This window comes from Gossypium arboreum, chromosome 11, assembly GCF_025698485.1.
Source record: "Gossypium arboreum isolate Shixiya-1 chromosome 11, ASM2569848v2, whole genome shotgun sequence".
In the NCBI taxonomy this organism is placed as follows: Eukaryota; Viridiplantae; Streptophyta; class Magnoliopsida; order Malvales; family Malvaceae; genus Gossypium; species Gossypium arboreum.
In genome coordinates, this window is record NC_069080.1 from 106,109,208 (window position 1) to 106,130,800 (window position 21,593).

At 34.6% G+C, this 21,593-nt stretch overlaps 1 protein-coding gene, 1 long non-coding RNA gene and 1 other non-coding gene across 3 annotated transcripts; 2 read left to right on the plus strand and 1 right to left on the minus strand.

Annotated features, from left to right (window-relative positions):
- The first annotated feature begins 3,269 nt into the window (after window positions 1-3,269).
- LOC128284675 (small nucleolar RNA R71) lies at window positions 3,270-3,376 on the plus strand. Its single transcript, XR_008275097.1, has one exon. It is a non-coding gene; the product is annotated as a small nucleolar RNA R71 (small nucleolar RNA).
- A 6,980-nt stretch (window positions 3,377-10,356) lies between these two features.
- Window positions 10,357-11,417, minus strand: LOC128283500 (uncharacterized). The gene is made up of 2 exons (XR_008273861.1): window positions 11,200-11,417; window positions 10,357-10,547 (listed from the first exon to the last, which is right to left on the minus strand). It is a non-coding gene; the product is annotated as an uncharacterized LOC128283500 (long non-coding RNA).
- A 5,544-nt stretch (window positions 11,418-16,961) lies between these two features.
- On the plus strand, window positions 16,962-18,633 carry LOC108470477 (uncharacterized). The gene is made up of 2 exons (XM_017771801.2): window positions 16,962-17,960; window positions 18,275-18,633. Exons 1-2 carry the CDS (start codon window positions 17,208-17,210, stop codon window positions 18,389-18,391), a joined length of 870 nt encoding a protein of 289 aa, XP_017627290.1. The 5' UTR covers window positions 16,962-17,207; the 3' UTR covers window positions 18,392-18,633.
- Window positions 18,634-21,593: the final 2,960 nt, after the last annotated feature.

Sequence of the window (21,593 nt, forward strand, 5' to 3'; positions counted from 1 at the left end):
CATGAACTCTTCCGTGTATAGTCCTAACCCGACTCTTAATTCAAGTACGCTCAACTGGCAAACTAAACCACCGAGATGGAACTAGAACGTTCCAAGATCATCGAACTCTGTTATAACAACTTGAAGGTGGAAGGTCGAACAGAGTTCGAGTGTAAGCTCGAGGTACATTGGTTCGACGATCTCAAAGAATAGCCCCCATGGGTCAGTCGTCAAGAAGGCCTAAACTGCGTCAGCTAGTTCGATTTGTTCTAGTGTGGCCCAGTCAATGCAATAGCCCACACCTAGGGGTCAAGCCCATAATATCTAGAATAGCTCCTCTTGTGGTCCCAGAGAAATTTGAGGAATGGGTGTCTGATCTCGGCGGTAAGACCCGAGGAGGATGCTGCTCCTTTGCATTTCTTTGAGGCGAGAACGGTTGTCTTCTTACCGCGTGGATTTAACATGATATACTTGCATGAAGAACTACTCTTATATCTTGATGAATGTAAAAGATATCAACAAATTCAACAAAGAATTAATCATGAATTAAACTAACAAATGCAATTAAAATTTACTAACACTAACAAGACTCAACCAAAAGCAATCAAACTTAACAAAGATTTTATGGCAAATGGAAAAGTGATAGCATGACTAAATTAAAAACGAACTAGATAAAAGTAGCTAAGCATGGTAAGAATATGGTACAAATTATGTGAACTAAATCCAAGGAATAAGGATGATAAACAATTAGTAGCAAAATAATATGGTAAAAAAATCATGTTAGTAAGCATCAAAAGAAAGTAAAAGAAAACAGAAAACCGTTAGAAGAGGACCGGTGGTCGGAGGAGCGATGGCATGAAGGTTGGGTGCGATTGGGGTCGACCACGGGCATGGGTGATGGGGCCGTGTGGGTCACGCATGGGGATAATAGGAGAGAGGAAAGAAAAATAGGAGAAGAGAAAAGGGCTAAGGGTGGCCGGTCGGTGGTGGAGAAGAGGATTTCGACGGCTAGGATTAGGTTTTGGGGAAGGGGATGATGAATAGTGAGGGGTTTATATATATTTTAGGGCACACGGCCGTGCCTTATTTCAGCCCGTGTATTTCATGATTTTAAAATTTGGGGCGCGTCTGAAATTCGACCACACCCATGTTCATTGGGTGTGTCGGTGCATACGGCCATGTCGCACGATCGTGTCCGGATTCGTTCGCTTCTCCCACGCCCATGTATGTATGCACACGCCTATGTTAATTTCACAGTCTCGAGCACGGGTGGTAGGCACGGGCGTGTCGCATGCTCGTGTTAATTTATCAGTTTCAACCACGGCTTCTAGACACGGGCGTATCGCACGCCCGTGTTGTTTTGACAGTTTCGTCCACAGCCATGCCGTACGGCCGTGGCAATGTATCAAATCCTGTGTTGGGGAAAACTTTCGCTCTGTTTTCACACGACCGTGTCGCCGCCCGTGGTATTAGCACGGCCTAAGGCACGCCCGTGTGTCTGGCCGTGTGGTTTCTGAAAAACCTGTGTTCAAGTACTCAGTTAGTGATTTAAATGTTAAAAATTAAAATTTAAAGAAGTTAACACCGTTAGTGCTCGGGTTGCCTCCCGAGGAGCACTTATTTATAGTCTAAGCTCGACTTACCTCTCTATTGTGTGGTCATGGTAGTGCGAGGAGTTTACACTTCTCATTCCTGCTATCAAACTCAAAATAAGGTTTTAGACAGGTACAATTTACCTTAAAGGTGCTGAATTTAGGATGAATTACATCAACTGTACCATATGGAAAAATGCTAAGTACTGTAAGAGAGATTGCTTCATTAGGTTCAGAAGTGGCAATACGAGGGTCTGCTGCACCTAATAGTACTTTGTCTTCAACCTTAAGTTGATTTGGTGAAACATTGAGCTCGTCATGGCGTAGTTTTGGTCTATCGTGTGCTCTCGATTTCTGTGGCCGCCATTCATCTAGTTCCTCAATTTGTGACCTTCGTTCTTCATAGATAGGTCCTTTGTTGTTACTTGAGCAAGGCTCATGTATGCTTTTCGAATGTGTTTCTTGCAAATAAGATTGCACCACATGATCAGTATTAGTAGAATTTCGAGCTTGAAGAGTGATTGTTTCATCACCCACACGAAGTGTGAGTTCACCTGTACTAGCATCAATTATAATTCTAGCAATTGCTAAAAAAGGCCTTCCTAAAATTAAAGGCACGTCACTATCCTCTTCTATGTCTAGAACAACAAAATCGATTAGGAATATAAATTTGTCAATTTTAACGAGTACATCTTCAATAATGCCCCTAGGAAATCTAATTTTTTTTATTTGCTAACTGAATACTCATCCTAGTTTGTTTGGGTTTCCCAAGACCTAGTTGTTTAAACATTTTATAGGGCATGACATTAATACTAGCCCCTAAATCAGCTAAAGCATTACTAACATCTAAGTTACCAATTAAACAAGGAATCGTAAAACTCTCCGGATCTTTCAATTTGTTGGCCAGCTTATTCTGCAGAATGCCTGAGCAAACTGCGTTTATCTCCACATGCGATGACTCATCCAGCTTCCGCTTATTTGCTAAAAGCTCTTTTAGAAATTTAACTATGTTTGGCATCTGCGAAAGAGCTTCAATAAACAGTAAGTTAATATGTAATTTCTTTAATAGTTTAAGGAATTTACCAAATTATTCATCTATGCGGTCTTTCCTTGTCGCATTGGGGTACGGCACCTGTGGTTTGTACTCTTTACTTACCGATTTTTGCTTACTGTGGACTACCTCACCTTTACTTTTACTTACCCCAATTCCTTGCCTCGGTTCTGGTTCAAGTCCAACTAACCCCTCCTTATCTTGAATGGTAATCGCATTGAGATGTTCCCTTAGGTTAGATTTAGTGTTACTCGGTAGGCTACCTTGTGGTCATTCAAAAATTAGTTTAACGAGCTGTCCTATCTGAATTTCAATCCCTTGGATCGATGCTTGTTGATTCTTAAGTGCTATTTCTCATTACTGAATGTACCTGAGTAGAATCATATAAATCGTCAATCTTTTTATTTAAAAGTTCTACCTGGTTAGATAGCATAGTAACCGTGTCGAGGTTGAAAACACCGGCTGCTTTTGTTTGCTTTGTTCTTATGACTTGCCACTGATAGTTATTCAATGACATCTCTTCAATAAGTTCGTAAGCCACTTCAGGTGTTTTGTTATTGATAGTCCCACTAGTAGCTGCGTCGATAAGTTGCCTTGTTAAGGGGTTCACACCGTTGTAAAACATTTGAACCTGCAACTATAAAGGTAACCCATGGTGAGGGCACCTTCTCAAAAGATCTTTGTATCTCTCCCATGCATCATAGAGTGTTTCGAGATCCATCTACACAAAATAAGAGATATCATTCCTCAACTTAGTCATTTTAGCCAGCGAAAAATATTTAAGTAACAATTTTTCGGTCATTTGTTCCCAAGTAGTGATTGACCCTCGTGGTAACGAGTTCAACCATTGTTTAGCTTTGTTTCTCAACGAAAATGGGAAATAACCGAAGGTGAATGGCATCATCAGAAACGCCATTGATTTTAAAAGTGTCGCAGAATTCCAGAAAATTTGCCAAATGAGTGTTTGGGTCCTCGTCCTGCAAACCATCAAACTGAACAAACTGTTGTATCATTTGAATCGTGTTAGGTTTCAATTCAAAATTATTTGCAGCAACAATAGGCCTAACTATACTCGATTCAGTTCCTATTAAAGTAGGTTTAGCATAATCATACATAGTGTGTGCAGCAGAATTCTAATTTACTGGATCAGCAGCAATCGCAGGAGGTAGCGGATTTTCTTGATTTTCAGCCATCTCCTCAGTTGTGGTGGAAATATCGTCCTCTTGCTCATTCTCTGTGTATCTTAGGCTTCGTCTTATTTCTCTTCGATTTCTACGAGCTATGTGATCGATCTCACTGTCAAAAAGCAATGGTCCCGACGGATTTCTTCTAATCATAAACTATAAAACCCTGCCTGAAGGAAAAAGAAAATTTAGTAACAAAAATCAAAATAAAATTTAAATTGCAATAAAATAAATAGCTAAAGTAATAAAAATTAAGTATTCCTAATATCTTAGTTCCCTGGCAACGGTGCCAAAAACTTGATGTTAACAAATTGTGATAAGTTTTGTAATTTATGAATGTCCGTTCTTGGAAACTAACTATTATCACGACAAAGGCAAGCGCACCTTATCGAACAGCTGAATTAGAGGATTTATTCATTTGACTTGATCCATAGAAATCCCTAATTTATATTATTATCTCTTTCGAGACTAACAACGTCTAACCCTAGGTTGATTAATTGAAATCTCTTTCTAATTAAAACCCCTAGTGTTGTATTAACTCGATTTATGGATTCCCTTATTAGGTTTCACCCTAATCCGGTAAAATTATGTCCCCCTATCTCTAGGTGTGCAATCAACTCTGCTTAATTATGTTAGATCTACTCTTAGACAAGGACTTTTGCTCCTCTAAATAAGCACATCAAAACTTGAATTAATACCCTGGAATATCAAAGTAAGAATTAAGAACATATAGTTAAGAACAAATCAAATATTTATCATATAATTTAGATAATAATAAAAAGATTCGTCTTAGGTTTCATTCCCCTTAAGTATTTGGGGGTTTAGTTCATAAATGTAAAATAAAACATATCAAAAGAATAATGATAACAAAACATAAAGAAAACCTAAAAACTCCTGAAGGAAATTGAAGGGAGATCTTTAGTCTTGAGGGATAATCCGGCTTCTGAGATGGATCAATCGGCTTTCTTCGAGTAATTCGTTGCCTCCTACTCCGTGTGTCTTTTCTAGGTACCTCCTTGGGTGTTTATATAGGCTTTAGAATGCTTCAAAACCCTCAACAGTGGCCTTTTCCGAATAGGACTAGACTTGGGCTCGACAGGGACACGCCCGTGTGACACGCCCGTGTAAGGTGGCTTAGGTCATGTTGCAATTGTTAAATAGACATGGGCATGTGAATTACTCGTGTGAGGAAGTCCAGGCCGTGTTGATTTCCCATATTGGCCTATTTTTTTCATTTTCAGCCCGTTTTTCGCTCTTTTTACTCTCTAAGTATAAAACATGAAATTAAAGTATTAGGAGCATCAAATTCCATAAATCCAATGATAATTCATCCAAAAATATGCTAAGTATGGGATAAAAAATATGTATAAATTATGGTTTATCATTGCGACACCACTTCCAAGTATCACTACATTACAATCGTCATTCCTATTCTAAGCCTAAAAATAGTGTCCTACACACTAAATAAAGTCGTTAGATTATCCCAAGGCCCATAATGGCCCATTAGGTCATAACATAACTCAAAATTGCGTAAAAATACTTATTTTATATAAATTACACACAAAGAAATAAAAATCGAAAACGAAATAAAAACATATAAAAATGCTATAAAACAAGCTTGTTAAGTGCCAGAAAGACCTTAATTTGCTACAACAAATTGTGGCAAATCAGATAACACACACCATAGGTATTGTCTAAGACATGTAATTGCTAACTACCATGAACAAAACCATTCGAATACTCAGCAGACACAAATCATTAACATGGGTATGTATTTGCCACTATTTTTATTATCATGCTTTAACATATGCAATGTTTGCATTAATATATTCACTATTTATTTTTTGCAGTAGGGTATGAGTTTGTCCAACATCATTTTCATGAAATATTAGAGAAATTGCACTCCATTAACTGATATGGTTCGGTTTACCTCTCTAACATACCCTTTGACCAGTGTATTCAATCATACTATGGGGGTTTATAATACGGGCACATGACAATGAACCTAGCAGAATGCATCAATTTCGTATTGAAGGGGATGCATCTTTTGTCGGTAACATTGATAGTGAAAGAAACATATTTCAGCTTAGCAACATTATTTCCAAAGTGAGGAGAAAATATGACTAACATATTAAGGGCTATCACATTAGTGCGAGGATGTGGTGAAAGAAATTAGAAACAATGCAAAATGAGCGAACTATATGGCTACAGTGTGTCACTCGCGTCCAAACCTATCATATTGGGTTACAATGTTTGACAAACCTGACAAAGGTATTTTTAGGGGAGTGTACCGTGTAAACCTAAGATGACGAACCTATGACTATAGGAGATTTGACGCACTTCGTTATCTATGCGCACATGCAATTAATGCATGTGCCTGGGTATGAGTGGATTGCAATAGCTTTCTTGATGAAGTTTACAAACTAAAACACATGTAGAACATGTGGTGTTAAAAACATATCTGCAAAAGGTGTTGAAGCAAGGTATAGTGGTGCATAGTGTGGTGCTTGTGTAAAAAATACGGGGTTGGTGAAAGCACCAAAATAAGTTGAGTCATACTGACCAGGAGGTGGTGCAACCATCGGTGTCTCTTGGTGGGTTGGAGTCAATGATAATCCCGTCTTGGCACCTAATCTAGACTTTGGATTCTGGTGCAATCATCGTGGCCTACTCATACAACATTGCCTGCCCCTCGCGTACTCTGACAGTAGATATGGCTTGCCATGGTGCTTAAACTAAGGCATGTACTCCGAAAAGGTGACCAATTCCTGAGTGATAATTGGTTCACGAATAGGTAAGAACTCATACCTATGCTCCTAAATGTTGATATATTGCTTGTGAAATACAGGTCAATCTTCACCGGTTGTCCCACACAAGTCGACATGTACAGTGCTTCAATATCTTGAGGCGACAGTGGAATAATTTGCCTAAACCCGAACTGTCGCACCACTCCAGTGGATTCGTCCATCTCTACCATGGTGTAAACTATCAATGGCAGTTTCACATACCACACATTGGGACGGACCAAGAATTCAGACATGATGCTTTGTTGAATTCTTGGATTGGAGTATAATGCTCATTCAAATTATAGTATGAAATAATAAAGTTTATTATCAAATTATTATTAATTTTGAAATCCTTAAATAAAGATTATATAATTAATTTTTTTAAAAACTAACATCAGCATTTGATCCTTGATCTAGTAGTAGCTAGATATCTTCGTGCTTCTCTAGTAATCCCACATAACTCGGGTTATGGATTCACCTATTCAAATAATATTTTTTTCAGAAATTGATCTAATTAAATAATATTATGATAAACATATTATAGAATTAATTTTACCTTGTTACAAATGGAAAGCATAAGGGTAGTTAACTCAAGGATGTGAAAATGGAAGCCGAAACTATACCCATGACTACAGAAGGAGTACGAAACTACTAATTTTAATTTTTTTGTGGTTTCATTGCTCAACACTTCTTTCAATACAATGTCGCCAACACAACTAACTCCCAGCTAAACCAGTCCGCTTTTTTCAAGTCGACAAGTTATAGCAGCCAACTTAAATGTACAAGAGTTTGAGATTTATCAGGAACTAGAACACCTCCAATTAACTTTAAGATATATGTTCAATTGTGTTGTTCTCTTCAATGGGACTTGAACTCTCGTGGAGATTTTGGAAATTTCTTGCAACCATTTCATCTCTATTCGGCTACCAATTAAGTTGTCCAGCACCTTGCCTAACAGTTGCTCGCAAACGCTGCTCCAATATCCAATAACCATTGATTCCGTAATGATTGGTCCATACACCGGTAACTTGAGCTGTAATTGAACATCCTTGAGTGTAATTTTACACTCACTGCATGGAAAATGGAATGTGTGTGTCTCGAGTCTCCATCTTTTCACCAACATGTTGATAAGTGTGGGGTCCAATTTACACCCCCGAGCATACGGGACACATGCAAGAATCCTGCATCTTCTAAATGGGGTTCAATCATACGCGACGACCTCAAAGATAGATTATGTATATATGTCTCCAAAATTCGATCTTTGGCCAGATTATAATTGAGCACTTCGATGTGATATTGTGAATTGAGCACCACATAATATTGTCTCAAATATCCTATATGTTCTACTTAGTCTACATTGGGTTGTACAAAGAAACATGGTAATAAAGGTTTAATGAGATGGTAAGTAAATTATGAAGTATTATATTTTGATTTATTTATATGATGACAATAAATTAGAATGATACTTATCTAAATGTATAAATTAATGTTAATTAGACTTTGAATGATGAGTTAAATTCTTGTAGTACTTACTAAGTTGTCACAAGCTTAACGCGTTTCTTTCTAACGTGTAGGTAGAAGCTAGACTTGAAGAGCTAGGACCAAGGTTGTTGTCAGCTCATCTCATCACATCTTCAAGCTTGGAAGAGAGTATGGTTAACATTTTAGTTTTAGTTTTGGCATGTACATAGGTAATGTTGGTTATAGATGAAATGTTTTAATGGCCCTAAATATAGAACTTGGATACTTTTTAATCTTTAAAGTTTAGCCTTAATTAAATAAGTTTATGATGAATTATGTGATTATTGAAATTGAAATTGAAATTGAGCTTATGTGGTTGAATTGTGATTTGGATTGGTTGAATTTTGTGTTTTCATGTAGGGACTTAAGTAATACTTAGGAAAAATTAAAAACATACAACCATTAATAATATTTAGAAGTCTTTTGGATTAAGGATTGTACTAAGGGGTAGCTATGGTTGTTTTGTAGATTAGCTTCCTGACTTGTATGGTTTGGTTAAAAATTTTGTCTACAGGAAAGATTGTTTAGACAAGTTTTGAAGTGGCCAGTTAAGTGCCAAAAAGAAGTGGTCACTTCCATCATCACAATGACATGTTATAACTTGCCATATTTGAAGTTAAATATTTTTTGAAACAAATTCCTTGGCCTTTGAAGAATGTTAATACTATGAATGTATGGAAAGATCAACATTAGGTCAAAACAAGAATAGATGTAGTACATAATCTATCTTTAAGCGCATTAAATGCCAAATCTTGTTTTCTTTTCTAATTAAATTTCAAATCTTTTTTAATTAGCTTACTTAAAGTTACAAACTTGTGTTAAACCCATCTAATCCTAGAAAAGATCTTACCTCAAACATGGTTGTTGGAATAGGCCACCTTTTAATAGCACTTAACTTATAATTGTCGACATGGATACCAAAAGAACTAATCACAAAATCTAAGAAAATAAAATTTTCAATATACGCATTCATTTTTCAAGGTTATCAAATAATTGTTCTATCCTTAAAAATTCCAAAACAACTTTTACATGCTCAATCAAAGATACACGATAAATAAGAATATCATCAAAATAGACAACCTCAAATTTAGTAAAAAGTCTAAGTACGTGATTCATTAGGCGCATGAAAGTGTTAGGAGCATTAGTTAAACCAGACGACATTACTAACCACTTATAAAGACCATACTTATTTTTAAAAGCACTTTTCCACTCATCTTTGTGTTTCATTCTTGGTGATAACCACTTTTTAAATCTATTTTAGTAAAAATGAAAGCACCATTTAATTCATCTAGCATGCCATCAAAATGAGGAATGAAGTGGTGATACTATACTAAAATTTGTTGACAGCACGATAATCAACAAACATTTTTCACGAGTTATTTTTCTTAGGTAAAAGGAGCACTTGAATGGCAAATGGACTTGGGCTCCCACAGATGTGGCTTTTCTCTATGAGCTCGTCAACTTGACATTCCAACTCTTTAGTCTTGTTAGGATTACTTCAATAAGTCGATCGATTAAGGATACTCACACTGGACACAAAGTCTATTTGATGCTCAATTCCTCGTAAATGAGGTAAACCCTTTGGCTTTTTTTTTTGTGGGAAACATGTCCATAAAGTCCTCATTTCCTTTGCCCATTTCTCTTGTAATTTTTAATTGATCATTGTAGACTTCTCAAGGAGAAAGTGGCGCCAACGTAAATTTCCTTTTTTGGAATGCAAAGGAATGATGATTCTTAAAACCATCATGATGCTCATGTCGAAAGAACTCCCTAGTGTCGTTAAGCCATTGGGGTCGATATCACTTTGGATGTAGCACCACAAACCCGGCCCAGACGTTATGACCGGATCCGACATGCCACATCGAAGCGTTCAAAATATTTTATATTGTTGATCCAGAAAAACTTACGTAGTGTTTTAAAAGATAATTTCATTATAGGTTAAAGTGAATGGAAGCTGTGCACCAGGTAGGAAACCGGAAAAGAGGTGGTGAGTCCATCGGACTGCTTAAGTACCAAGCTCCCTTCGGATCCAATCCTAGACATGCATATCGCCATTGCCACACCTTAACGTCATGGATATTTCTAGGAAACCGATTTGATTAAGTCATTTTTAGGAAAAGTGATTAATTTTGGAAAATCTTTCATTGCGAAAGCTTTGCTTGTTGTCGTGTTATTTTGAAATCAATTGTTGTTTTTTTTTTTTGAAAATGCGGCCTAAAGCTATCCAATTTCAACAGTTAAAATAAGTAATACCTATCTTAGTAATACATATTAAAACCATCAAAAATAATTAAGCGGTCTTATTACATTTAAAAACCCAAACCTCAACGTAAATAATAGGATGTCCAGTTCACCAGAAGAAAACCAAACTTTCAGAACGGGTGGCCACTCCGAATTCCCTCACAGCTCCAAGCCCACTATGGTTGGGGATTTCCTGCGTGGATGAAAATAAAAGGGTAAGTTTGGGGAAACTCAGTGTGTAAGGAAAACCCATTCAAAGCCCAAGTCAGCTCAAGCTTATTGGGCCTAAGCCCATTCAGTAACAAAGGGTAATGGACCGAGCCCTTTCAGATTATAATAAACGGGCCTTAGCCCTTATTCAGATAATGTATGGCCCATAGGCCCATTTCAAAATATATGCAACATCAATAACATATGCAAGCCCATTTGGGAGACTACTCAACCCACCAACCACTACACTCCACCCGTACCAGCGCTACACTCCATGTGGGGAATAGCTCAACCCACCCAAATTTAACACTCCATAGTTGCGACCTTGCTGCTTAGTTAACGATAAATTGAGGCAAAGCCTCCAAGACGTGGACAAGCCACTTTCAAGATTTCTTGCTCGTCAATATCCCAATCCCATGCATCAAATAATAACAACATGGCATGCAAGAAATAACAACAATCAAACATGCATTTAGGTCAATTTAACCCTAGGGTATTTCGGTAATTTATCTACTAGGGGTAAAGCGTAAATTTTCCACTTTTAAAGTTATTTCAGTAATTTATCTATTTTAGGGTTTTTCATGCATATTCCTACTTTTCACGTACTAACAGAATCACGTACCGAGGGTTCTTACCGAATTGGGCCCGTTGGCCCATCATTCCAATTTTGGCCCATTAAGCCCAAAAATATCGAGGGCACAGAAATCATGTACTTTGCAGTCCAAATTTTGCAGCTTACCAAAAATATTAATCGATTTACCTCACGAGCATTCGCACACTCGCAAATCTACAAAATATTGGTTTTCGGCATTTCGGCTTTTCGACTTTTGCCGATCCAGACTAAGAAAGAGGGTGTTAGTTACACACCTGTTTGCGACGATATGCTGACGAGATCCACACACGAACCGCCTACAATTGGATTACTAACACGTTAATCTAACTATTCAAATACAAACTACGTATTAACCCCTTACAATATTCGGCCAACCACACCTACATATCATAGTAAGCTTATAAGAAACAATAAGCAACTCATTAACAAATTTTTATCAATGTTTACCACATAATCATAATTTCACTGCAAGCTGTCTTCCTGAGCAACAGTCACTAAATCATTTATAACTGGAGCTACGAAACTCTAAATCAAGTTCTGTTAATTTTCCTTGAAAATAGACTCATATATCTTATATCCATAAAATTTTCAGAATTTTTGATTTGGCCAATCAATACCAGATTTTTCTCAAAGTTTTGCATGTTTCACTGTTTGACTAATCTGACCACTCTTCATTACGAATCAAATTTCTCATTGTATAGAATTCAAAATATGTTCTCGTTTATTCCATTTGAAACTAGACTCATTAAGCTTTAATTACATAATTTATGCAGCTTCTAACTCATCTCCCACAATTTATGGTGATTTTCCAAAGTCAGGTTACTGCTGCTGTCCCAAGCAGATTTATTATCAAATCACTCTTTCACACATAACTTGCATGCATGTTTTTTTTTTTAAACATGTATATCACCAATCAATCATCACATATCTATGATTTTACTTAAGTATAATCTCCATTTCATCATTTTAAAGCACAACATATTAGCCGATTTTTCCCCTTAGCATCTAAGCACATGCATGCTCATTTGTTTGGCTCAACTTCACATATCTTCCATTTTTCATCAAAAGAACATGAAACAACAACCATTTCCTTCATTTTAATTCATGACCAAATGCTCACAACACAACCAAAAACCAAAATATGCTTCAAGAGTTAAGGTAGAATCAAGAAGAACTCATGAACATCAAGATAGAAGCAAACTACCATGAACTTACCTTCAATTTTCTTCCCCAAGTGACCGAACATTCAAGAGCTTTCTCCTCTCCTTTCTCTTCTCTAACTTTAGGCTATGATGAACAAAGATGGACAAAACTTTGTTCTTTTCACCCCTTTTTCTTTTAATAAAATTTCATATTTCATCCATTTAATTCTTTAATACAAAAGACATGAAATTCCAATCATGGAACATTTACCTAACCCATTATCATGGAACATTTACCTAACTCATTATCATGAAACATTTACCTAACCCATTATCATGGAACATTTACCTAAACCATTATCAATTTGTATCAATTTGTACCATAAATTATGGATATCAAGTGCACATTTTGTCTACAACAACATGATGGCTGGCCACTTCATGTAAAATGGGAGGTTTGTCATGCAAATCTTCCTATTTTGCACTCCTATTTATTTGGCCACTTCAATTTAGCCTATAGCATTTTCAAACATTTTCACATAGGTCCTATTTCATAATTTCACTCACAAATGACAAAATTAAAGCATGAAATTTTGCCAACATTCACAGAATTCCTGAAAATTGGGGCGTTACATTGGATGTTTAAGACACGACAAACCAAGTTTAGAAATAAGTGACTGATTTACAACATTAGTGTAGTTCCCACTTTCAATGATCAAGGATCTTCACTTTTCAATGTGGAAGATATTTTTTCTTTGCTCTTGCCCTTATCTTTAACATGGGCATTCAAAGCTCTCCTAGCAATAAGGGCTTGCTTACTTTTTAAAAAAATTTCTTCAAACTCACAGTCATCATATAAAATATTACCATGATCATCCACCAAATGAGGCAAACCAACTAACTCATCTCCATCATCAGATTCAATGTTAACATCACCATCATTACGAAATATAAGAGCTTGTCAATTTGCACAATCTCTAGCATATCAACCCCTTTCTTAACATTTGTAGCATGCGTTGTCCTTTAGTTTTCTGGGAACACTTTGAAAAGGAGAAAATGGAGAAGATGTAAGTTGAACATTAGAAGCAGAATTTGAATCTTGAAAAGCATTAGACATTCCTCTCTCTTTGGTTGCATTTTTTTGGCTCAGTTGGAGTAACTTTTTCATTCCTTTGATATTATGGTAATTCCCCTTTAATTCTCCATGGAAACTTGATCTAAAACAAACACCCTTGATTGTCTACGTTTTTGCAACTATTTCTCAATCTTTAAGGTTGATTGATACATCTCTTCAATGTCAACATGTTGATACATTTCCACTTTGTCTCCAATCTTAGGAATTAACCTTGCTAGAAATCTTGCCATGGTGACATAATGTTCTTCCACTATACTAGTACAAGTCTTGATGACTTCCATTTCTTTTTACAACTCATCAATGGTCTCATTACCTTGAGTAAGGCATTGGAACCTTTGATGTATCTCACGATAGTAATATGGTGACATAAACTGCTTTTGTACAATGGTATTCAGCTCAACCCAAGACCTAACCAGTGTCTTGCGATTAAGGATCCCGGAAATACACAACTAATCCCACCATGTTAGAGCATAACCAATGAACTCAACGAAGGCATATTTTACCTTTGTTTCAATGGAATAGTTTTAGCATGCAAAAATTGCCTCAATCTTTACTTTCCACTCAAGGTAAGCATTAGAAACGTTCTTTCTAGAGAAGGAAGAAATCTTCGACTTTAGTACATCTCTGTTACATTCCTTTTTAAGAACATATTCAGACTCAACATCAGCACCATCAGACTTTGGGTCTGGATCAGCTATGTCAACCTCCTTTCTTTTAGAAGTTTGATCATTAGAGATTGAATGATTAGTAAGGCCTCAGTAAGCTTTTGAAAACTATCAACCATTATTCTCTCTTGATTGGAAATGGTCTGAGCAAGAAACTCCATTTGCTCTTTGATCATTGCACTGTCTGCCCTTAAAGCTAAATTTGTTTATTTTTCATCTGGTTCACTTAACCTTGTAAGGCCTCAATCAACAAAGGGTTGTACTCCTTAGCTGAGTCACCTTTAACACCTTTATTACTCTAATCATCTCTTCCTTTAACGACACTTGATAAAGTCATCATTGAAATTCACTTTGATACCAACTAATGCGGAACCCACATGATCTGGAACAAATACTAGAGAGAAATCAGTTTTGAATATCAAAATATCACAATAATAATCAGAAAATATAAAGTAAATAAAAAGAAGAATGAGATAGAGAACTCTATAAAACTCTTGAACAAGGCTGTTCAAAATCCTCAATAATCAGGTGGACTCCAATGAAACCCCTAATTTAGAGGAATTAGAAACGTCGACCAAAGGAAAAAGCTTGAATCAGGGGCGAAGCTATGATGGCCCCCATAAAATGTAAAATTATTATTTTGGCCCTTAATTTTTTTAAAAATTTTAAATTAATAATAATAAAATTGCACTTTGACCTCTCTTAAAATTATAAAAATTCGATTTAATTCTTTACAAATTATAAAGATATAAACTATAAAAAATTAAAATTTCGTCCGGCCCCTAAAAAAAATTTCTAGCTTTCACACTAGCTTGAATCCTCTACCACTTCGAAAGAACTTGAAAAGGAAACAAACTTCAAAAAAATCAAGAGAAAATTCACTTTTAACTCTCAAATTCACAAACTATTTTTCCAAAGTGAGAAAAACTTCAATATTCATTAACTTGGTCTAAAAGTGGGTGGCAAATGTCCAATGAAAAAAAAATGAAAGAGATACAAAAAAAATTTTAAAAAAAGATTTAAAATAAAGATAAGAGGTAAAAAAAACAATTTAAAAGAGATAAAAATATTTAAATGTCCCCATTATCTCCAAGTCTCCTTATTCAAGCTACCTTCTTATCATTTATTGTATGCGGACGTAATTTACTTGGTATAGAATCAACCAATGTGGGCTGCACTTCTTGTAAACGGACTATCACAATTTTGCTTTGATTTTCAACAGCTAATCCGTAAAGTCCATTGGATCTGTCGCGACTCTTTTTCTAATTCAATCCAACAAGAGCATGGCCGAAAGAGAAATTTATTTCAGAACTCCAAAATTGATCCAACAAAAGTTAAACTTGGACTTCTTAACGTCACACTCATCATAAGCCTCATTCAAGCTAATATAAATGATTTCTTGAATAAGAATTCAATTTGATTTTCACTTGTCTCACCTTGCTTTTAATAATTAGCCCATTAGGCAAAGTCCTGTTTTGTGGCTTCGGTCTACAACTCATGGGTTGGTATCATCTTCATTTATGAATTCAACATATGTTATTTTTAGGAAAAATAAATACCCAATTAATAAATCACTGTCTAAAACTTTTTTTATATTTTTATAGTTAAAATGATGGTTAATATATTGATTGAGTCTTAATTTAATTGGTAAGAATATTATTATTAATGTATTGTCAATATAAAAGGACGTGAGTTGAAGTGTACTGAAGTGTATTATGATCTTATTTATAAAACAGAGAAAAATTGAAAATTGAAAATGTCCAAAAAAGCAGAGAGTGAATGCACGTTTTATATAAATTAATGAAACAGACCACGTCTAGGCAGCGTAAAGTCTATACATGGTAATAACATATGTATCAGTCTTATATTCTTCTTCTAAATGTTAATATGGTATAAGCCATGTTGTATTAATCATATTAAAATTCTATCATGTTCAAAATTACTAATTACCAACTTGTACATAGATTCTTTTCTTTATTTTTTATATTAATTTCTTCCCAGGCCACTCCATGGTTCAACCTAAGCTAGGTTTAGGTTGGGGAGGCAGTTTTTAACAATACGAAGGCTTTAGCTGCAACGTGTTTGGTTTCCATGGAAAACGACTTACCAAAACAGACACAATGTGTTTCTTGTAATAAAAAAACACTTCCCTAATGCATACTCGAGACGGATTCCCCTCTCTTTAACCTAAACTTGCTATATATGTATATATATATAAATCCAACTCTCATGAAAGTTACCAGTGGATCAATACTTTGTTGATGATGGAAGACAAGTTTATTATCTGTGTTTGAAAATATGCCTACCCAATAAAGGTTTTATGAGAGGTAAATCTAGATGGTTTAGGAGAGAAACGATCTTTATCTTTTAACTTTGTAATTATAATAAAAGGAAGATACCAGTCCCTGGACAGTTGTATGCCCCTTTCACTTTCATCTTTTCTATCTTATTTTTCTCCTTTTTTTTTTTTTTCTTCGAAAACCTACCAGTCACTATCATTCCAAGCAAACTCCTACAAGCAACCGACACCTCCTTTTCCTTTTCTCTTCCTCTTTATTTTTTTTTTCTCATCATCTAAATTGGGAATCATTACTTAGTTTAATAATAATATGAAAAAATATACTATTGGGTGTGGTTATAGTATTCAAAACATTATCTGGTTTATTGTAGGCTGTTGGCTTCACTTTAACCAAACTGTTGGTATAGTATTCAAAACTTTTAACTGTTGACAAAAAAATAAAGAAAAAATTAAAAAACTAAAAAGAAATATCCTGGAACTGGGTACTTGAGGGAAGGCATTCTCTTAGTGGGTCCCTTTGGACCACCCTTAATTTGTCATCCTGTTAGAAGGGATAAGCTCATAGGAACTCAAAACTGTCATTTTTTTCTTGGTTGAAAGGTTTAATCTCTCACTCCAAAGAGCTAGAGGACACCATTTGTGCTGGTGGCCTTTGCTCTCATCACTCATAATTCCACATAAAACTCCTTGTAAAGCCACCTTTTTTGATCCAATAATTCAAATCCCTTCACCCACCTCACTTCCTATAATAACTCCCCCATTTGAATCAGATTCCATTTCCTAAAAAATATGATTCACCAAGAGATGGATATTGATCATGAATGGGTTTTCCTCCCTGATAATAGATTCCTGGATATCAATCAAGACCATGGAGGAAAACAAGTTTCTGATTCAAACCTTGTTTTCTTCACAGACTACTTCGATGAAGAACAGTCTCCACCGTCAGGGAATTCAGGGAAGATAGCTAAACAAGTTGTCCCAGTTCCATTTCCATTGGAACCAAGAATCCTTAAGGTTCCAGAAAATGAACTAGGGAAGGAAATCACCAAAAGGGTACCTCTTGATTTCAGTTCTACACCATCCATGATCCTTGAGAAGATCAAAGAAGCTGGTATGGAATCAGTTGGAGGTGATAAAGAAGTGAAGACACAAGTTTCGTTTAGGAAACCAAGTTACAACAACAATGAATCTGTCGACATGACCAACAAAATGGACTCACCAAGGTCCACTACGAAAGGAGTTATCCCTCAATTGGATGCTGCAGGTACGTTTAATTTTGACGATGAAACTGGATTTTTGGAGAACATGAGTTCCCCCAAAATAAAAGATTTGGTGGAAAAGAAAGCTGAGAATAAAGATGTAAACTGGGAAGAAAGCTCTGGTGGCCTTAATTTATGGAAATGGAGTTTGACTGGTATCGGAGCCATCTGCTCTTTTGGTGTTGCTGCGGCTACTTTTTGCATCATCATTTTTGGAACTCAACAAAGGAACAAACAACAACTGAACCAGAAACTGCTGTTCCAACGTTACAGTGATGACAAGGTATGAAAATTTTCTCACTTTTTCTTGTCTATTTTTTTAACTTTCCTGGAAAATTGAGAATCTTTGTAAATTTATAGTTTTAACTGATCTGATATTTGTTAAATAAAACATGTTGATGTGAACATTAGAGATATATTTTGTCTTCTTTATTACCCCTACAATGCAAATAATAATGAAAAGGATATACACATTTCATCATTTAAGAGTCCAAATTAAAAAGCAACACCATTTCTTCCAAATTACATCACATTAAATTTAGGGCCATTTTTAGATAATACTTGTAGATTAAGTAACTTAATTTGTTGTTATTGTAGAGGATGAAACAAGTGGTTCATCACACAACTAAACTCAATGAAGCAATTTCAATGGTGAGAGGAGTACCAATCACCAGAGCTCAAATAACATTCGGTGGTTACTATGATGGTATTTAAAGCAATGTTGCTTGGAGAAATCTGGACCACTCATCTGCTGTTGTTCTCCAAGTGTCAAGGATTTATTATGCCAGTTCTATACAAGAATGTTAAAATAGGGGTATCTGTGTTTTTGTACATAATAAAATGGTAAATGGATTGTGAATCCTGCTTGTAGTCCTGAAAATTCTATATTATAGTGTTTATTTAGCCACTTATAATAGATGCTTGCATCATTGGCATATGCAAGCATAGTTTTTAAACTGTGGGAGTTGATATTAGTGAAATGTCTACAAATCCAGCACTTATATTATATAAATATTGAGGAACATTAAATTTACTAAGATTTTTATCATTTCTCATCTCTCCATTCAGATTTGTTCTCTTGAATGGTTTCTACATATGCCATCTCCCTTGCAAAAAAAAACATATCTTAATTCACAAAATAAAGAAATTGAATATCACAATACAGTTTCAAAGGTCAAAGGAAAATTTGAAAATGGATGAAATGTTACAAAAATTAAATTTTGTGTTTATTAATTAAACAACATAAATGATATTTTTTTGGTCTCCTTAATTATTTGGGTCCATACTACATAATAGTCAAATTTATTAATCAACTAGCCACTATTATTTGCGTGATTTAAGATTGAGTCTGGATTTCAGCAATTTTTTAATGTAGTCAATGTTATTCGGAATTTTTTTTCTTGGTAGTAAATTAAAATAATAAACTTTAAGTTTTATTTCGATACAAAATACAGTTGGTACTAATTATATCAGTGCTTACCGATTGATTCGCCTTTACCGACCGAAATATGGTATATCAAGAGATAAAAAATGAATTTTAAAATATAATTTTAGATTTAAAGTTAAATATTTTATTCTTTATTTTGGATTTTGGAAGATTAAAATATGTCATAAGTTCATTTAGTCTTTTAAATTTTGAAATTTACTCATACTTTTATTTTCAAGAATTTAATTTATCTATTTTTAGATTTTAAAACAACGTTAATAGTTGGACTTGAATTTTAAATTCTAAAAATATATGGACTAAATTCTAAATTTTTTAATAGTAGAAGAATTTAAGGTATATTTTTAAATTTTTGAATTATGGATAGTATAGGATGATCTTATTGTTTAATTTATGGAATACTTTTTTACTTGTTCATTTTGAAATTGTTTGATGATAGATTGTATTTGCAAGGCTTATTAAAAGTATTTTATATAATTGATTAATATTTTATATTTAATATTTGTAAATATTATATATAATTTTTTAAATAGCAATAATACGAAATAAACCAATATAATATTAACTTTATTAATAAAAATAAAAACAATCAAATATATTTAAGTGCATATATTTTTTAATCAATTAAAATTATTGTTGGTTTGGTTTCGAGATCACTTATCCACAAAGCATGAGTAACTCATTCTATAATCCATTTTTTTTTAATTTCAATTTTTAATCTCCCTTAGATGGGTTTTAATCAATTTTTAATCATGTGCAGGTCATCAATTAGCTGTCAAATGAGTTTTAATTTAAAATTCCATGAAGATATTTTAATAAGCAAAGAAAAGAAAAGAGAATGACCCAAAGCAATCCAAACAAATAAGATTGATTTAGCCATGTCCCCCCAACAACATTGAATGTTCTATCTTATGCAAAATTATGGAAATAATAAATTTGTGGTATAAGTTTCAATATAAATGACTGATGTGATTGGGTTCCTGGAAGGATGTGTAGGATACTCTGAATCATTGCTGCAAGTTGGGTGAGAATGCGGGTGCCATGTTTACAGAAATGCTCCAAATGCCAAAATAAAAGATCCAGAATATGCAAATTTGATTTTGGCTTTGGGTTGGAATCTTGAATTTTGGGTTTGGTTTTGTGGGCAAACAACAACTTCCTACATTTGGTCAAATCAACTTTGATCTACTAGTATTTTGTATGCCAAGCTTCTCTCCTTTCTATTTCCAATCAAATTGGGTTTATCTACAAATTTAACTCATCAAATATCTCTTTCCCACTTTGCAACACGTTTTATGTAATGATTCTAAGAAAACGGAATTTCTTTAAATTCACTAAACTTTTATTTTTAGAACATGAAAATACTAAAAACAATATTTAGAAAACTTTCAAAATTACAAAAAAAAAGAATAGCATTTTTCTTGTTTATTTATTTTTAGAATTTAAAATATTTAACAATACTAAATATAAAATTATACAAAATTTAAAAATATGTAATTTATATTTTTTAATTAAATTGACTTCCATTTTATTCAAAAAAAAAGTAAAGTAAAAAACAATTACCTAAACTAAAAACAAAGGCCCATAAAAAACCAAAACCGACCTTATTTCAAAATCCCTAAAAAACTCAATCTCTAAATGAACAACCATTCCTAACAAAACCCTAAAGAAACCATCTCGCAACCAATCTTCGTCTTCGACAGTCACTAGCCTTCTCAACAAATCTTCTTTCCAAGCTTTAAAAAAATGGCCGTCAACAACCCAGATCTTATTATGGTCAAAGGCATATCCTTTATGAGTGATTTTACTCACTATTTTGGTTGCTCTTTCACTAAAACAACTTTTAGATCTGAAATGCCTTACCACTTGCCTCTTCATTTTCTTCTCTAAAAAACCGAAGTATTCTCCTTCTAACACTCCGATCTATATTTCCTTATCTTTCAAATCTGTGATGTTCCTTCGATTTCACCACAATCCTGTCAACTACCCCCTCTTCCACCTTGTCTGTCATCCTCAACAGCCCAAACTACCGAATTAGAAAGGCCATTAGCCAAATAAGTATTCACATCCTCGTTTAACCCTTCTTTTGTTATGATGTGTGCTATTTTGTATCTAAAATGTAAGCCCTAATTTCATATTTATCCCTCTTCCTCACTTTGTATCTTTTTAATAATAGTTAATGCGTCACCTTCAACTTCAACTCTTAAGAAGCTTGACTCTACCCCGAATCAAATCGCTTGAACACATACAAGTGCCTTTGTTGCAAATGTCGTTGGTATGTACTCGTTATTATAAAATTTTACTTTTAAAACTTGACTTGATGAGTTTCTAATGACAATTCCTATACATGACTTGTGTTGTTTATCAAACGCAGCATCAAAGTTGACTTTAACATTCATACCCTCCTGTAACACCTCTAACCCGTATCTGTCACCGGAATAGGGTTACGAAGCATTACCATAAAAACATAAC